Raw genomic sequence first — 3016 nt, 5'->3', positions numbered from 1 at the left:
AAAAACCTTAATTGAATTTGAACTACACTTTAATAATAACATAATGTTTATATACTTACTAATTGAAACTTATTTATTTAATCTATTTCTTGAGGTTTCTGTAAAAATAAATCTAAAATCCTAAAACCTGCTACACTTGATTTTAAACAGCTGCAGATGAAATATATATATATATATATATATATATATATATATATATATATATATATATATATTTCATATATATATATATATATCTTTCGTGATTAGATACAGTCACATTCACCATATTGACTTCATGATACTTAACTGTAGTTGTAACTAGATGTAAGAAGTAGAAGTAAATAAAATCATGATTACACTGAAGGGCTTGAGCTACTCACCGGTGACAAACATTCTGAATCTTGTGTGTGAGGTCTCATTGCTGATGACCTTTAGTGTATAAAGTCCTGTGTCTGTGGTTCTGGTTTGTGGGATGGTCAGTTCTCCAGAGTGATGGTTCAGCTGCAGTCTGTCTCTGAATCTCCCATCAGGACCGTCATAATATGTGACAACTCTGCCTGCTCTGTTGAGCTTAGCTATGATGATGCCTTCAGCTCCAAACCTCCACTGGATCTCATCATGTCTCTGTATTTCAGCATTAGTAGTTTGTAGAGTGACTGAATCTCCCTCAAACAGTGACAGTGTGATCACTTCATCTGTCTCACCAAACCCATCTGGAGATCATAAAGAAACAGATCTGATTGAGGTGACTGATGCTTGTCTAATAAATCATGTCTTCATACTGTCAAAGTTTCATTTCTACAATATCTTCTACACCAACTCTGGTGAACTAAAGTCGCATTGGAATTTAATTACAGTTATTATATAACACATAAATACAGCTTGGCATTTACAGAAATAACTACATTTAGTCACAGTTGCTGTCCACGCAATATCATGAACCCAAATGTATATGTTATATGTGTTAACTGTAATATCACTATATCACTAGAAATCAAATAAAAAATGGTGTTTAAAAAACAAACAAACAAAAAAATCATCTTAATATCTCCTCCACTACACTAAAAATGTATATTCATTTCTGATTGATTTAGAAAATTTGGAAACCATTGTGTGAAGTTTCACACGCATTTACTGAAGACTTTATAAGCTATAAATGTGTTTGCAGGTTGGACACAAATTAACATATAAATTATTAACCTTCTAAGCTTCATATATCCAAAAATGTTTCTCAGAATGGATTTTCCATTTTTATGTAGTTTGGGCAATGGTGTTATATTGCTCCCATTTAAACATAACTCAAAGTTTACAAATGGCCACATACGCCATGCAACTTAATACACTCCTCTTCCAGAGGTGAAAAGAGTACCTGAAAACCATACTTGAGTGAAAGTAGAGATACTTTGCTGCGAAAATTATCACCAATTCCAATACCACTTGAGCAATACCGTCTTAAAGTATCTATTTTAACAGTAAGTATTTAGGACATTAAAGTAACATTAAATTCATTAAAAACTCTGGATGTGAATCAAGCTGGCGATATCTGGGTAAAGCTACGATATTATATAGATTATTTATGTTTAGTGTATTGTGATACTTAAAATGATATATTCAACATATTCAAACTATGAACTTGAAGTATACTTATTTTTCATAAGGGCTGTTTCTCTCTGTACAGATATTCTCATCTGATGCTTTTAATTTCCTTCCTCCGAGACAGATTAATGGATGAGGATAATGCATTTAAATACTGGGAGTGAGATGGGAGCTCTGTAGATACTTTGTAGAAACACAAACAGACCAGTTCCTTATGTAACATTCCTCAAGTGTGTTGTAATGTGTGTTGGGCATGGGGGATTCAGTGGGATGGGTTCCAGATGCCTCTGCTTTTTCAAGAGGTCTAATAAAGGTTCAAGAATTCATAGGACATGGCTTTTTCAGTCTGTGTGTTTGTGTGCTGTTAAGATAATGAGGTTGTTGGGAAAGCCCTGGGTTTTTTACAATGTGAGCACAGGTCTGATTTTAATATCACATAAAATGACACAAAATAGGGATGTACATTAAACAATTTAACATTATAAAATCGTACCTGAACACGGCTGACATAGATCAGCAAGGATGAGATGTTTAGTCTGGTTTCTGATGGGATTGTTCGCCACACAGCTGTAGGGGTTGTCATCCTGATATTTCACCTCCAGAGGTAGAGAGAGGGTGGTGATGAGATCAGAGGCACTGATGGAGGAGAGTAAACTGTTTCCTTTGTTCAGTGCTGAATGTGACACATATGACTCTCTCTTGGTACACAGTAACACACATCTGGAGCTTTCAGATGATGAAGAACATTGTGGAGAGTCACTGGTGATGACAGGAATCGGAAGAGGAGCTGGTAAAAAAATAGTAAACGAATCAAGTTTAACAGAACATAATACTTAAAGGAAAGGAGAAATTTAACTTTAACACACAGCTCACCATGAACAGTAACATTGAATATCTTGATTGTCTCCTTATCACACAGCATGACACTAAGTTTATAAAGTCCAGTGTGTTCAGTGCTGGTGTTTGTGATGGTGAGAGATCCAGTCTGATGATCCAGCTGCAGTCTGTCTCTGAATCTCTCATCAAGACCATCATATTTTGACAAGACACTGATCACTCTCCTGATTCTAGCTATGCGAGTACCTTTATCTCCAAACCTCCACTCTATTTCATCACCTCTCAGTATTTCACTATCAGTGTTTAGAGTGACTGAATCTCCCTCCATAACTGACACTGTCACTGAATCTCCACCCATAACTGACACTCCATCAGCAACCAACACACCTGGAGAACAAGATTAAATTACAGTTAATGTGAATCCTCTAATTGAAAAAAAACAGTTCATTATTAATATGTACTAAAACTGAAGTCATAAAACACATAACTCACCAACCAGACACAAGGAGCAAAAGAACAAAACAAACACGTGAATCATTTTCTTCAATAGTTTGAGATAAAATCCCTCTACAAGTCTGAAAAAAGATAAACTCTATTTAAA

At 35.0% G+C, this 3016-nt stretch overlaps 1 protein-coding gene across 1 annotated transcript; it reads right to left on the bottom strand.

Moving 5' to 3' along the window:
* Positions 1-354: 354 nt before the first annotated feature.
* Positions 355-2773, bottom strand: LOC309512858 (uncharacterized protein; the record flags this gene model as incomplete). Its single annotated transcript, XM_082188579.1, has 3 exons — positions 355-695; positions 2072-2365; positions 2452-2773. The coding sequence occupies 3 exons, from the start codon at positions 2771-2773 to the stop codon at positions 355-357; spliced, it is 957 nt and encodes a 318-aa protein (XP_082044705.1).
* Positions 2774-3016: the final 243 nt, after the last annotated feature.

Source organism: Leuciscus leuciscus (assembly GCF_965113295.1).
Source record: "Leuciscus leuciscus genome assembly, chromosome: 13".
Lineage (NCBI taxonomy): Eukaryota > Metazoa > Chordata > Actinopteri > Cypriniformes > Leuciscidae > Leuciscus > Leuciscus leuciscus.
This window is presented reverse-complemented; position numbering and strand designations above follow the sequence as displayed.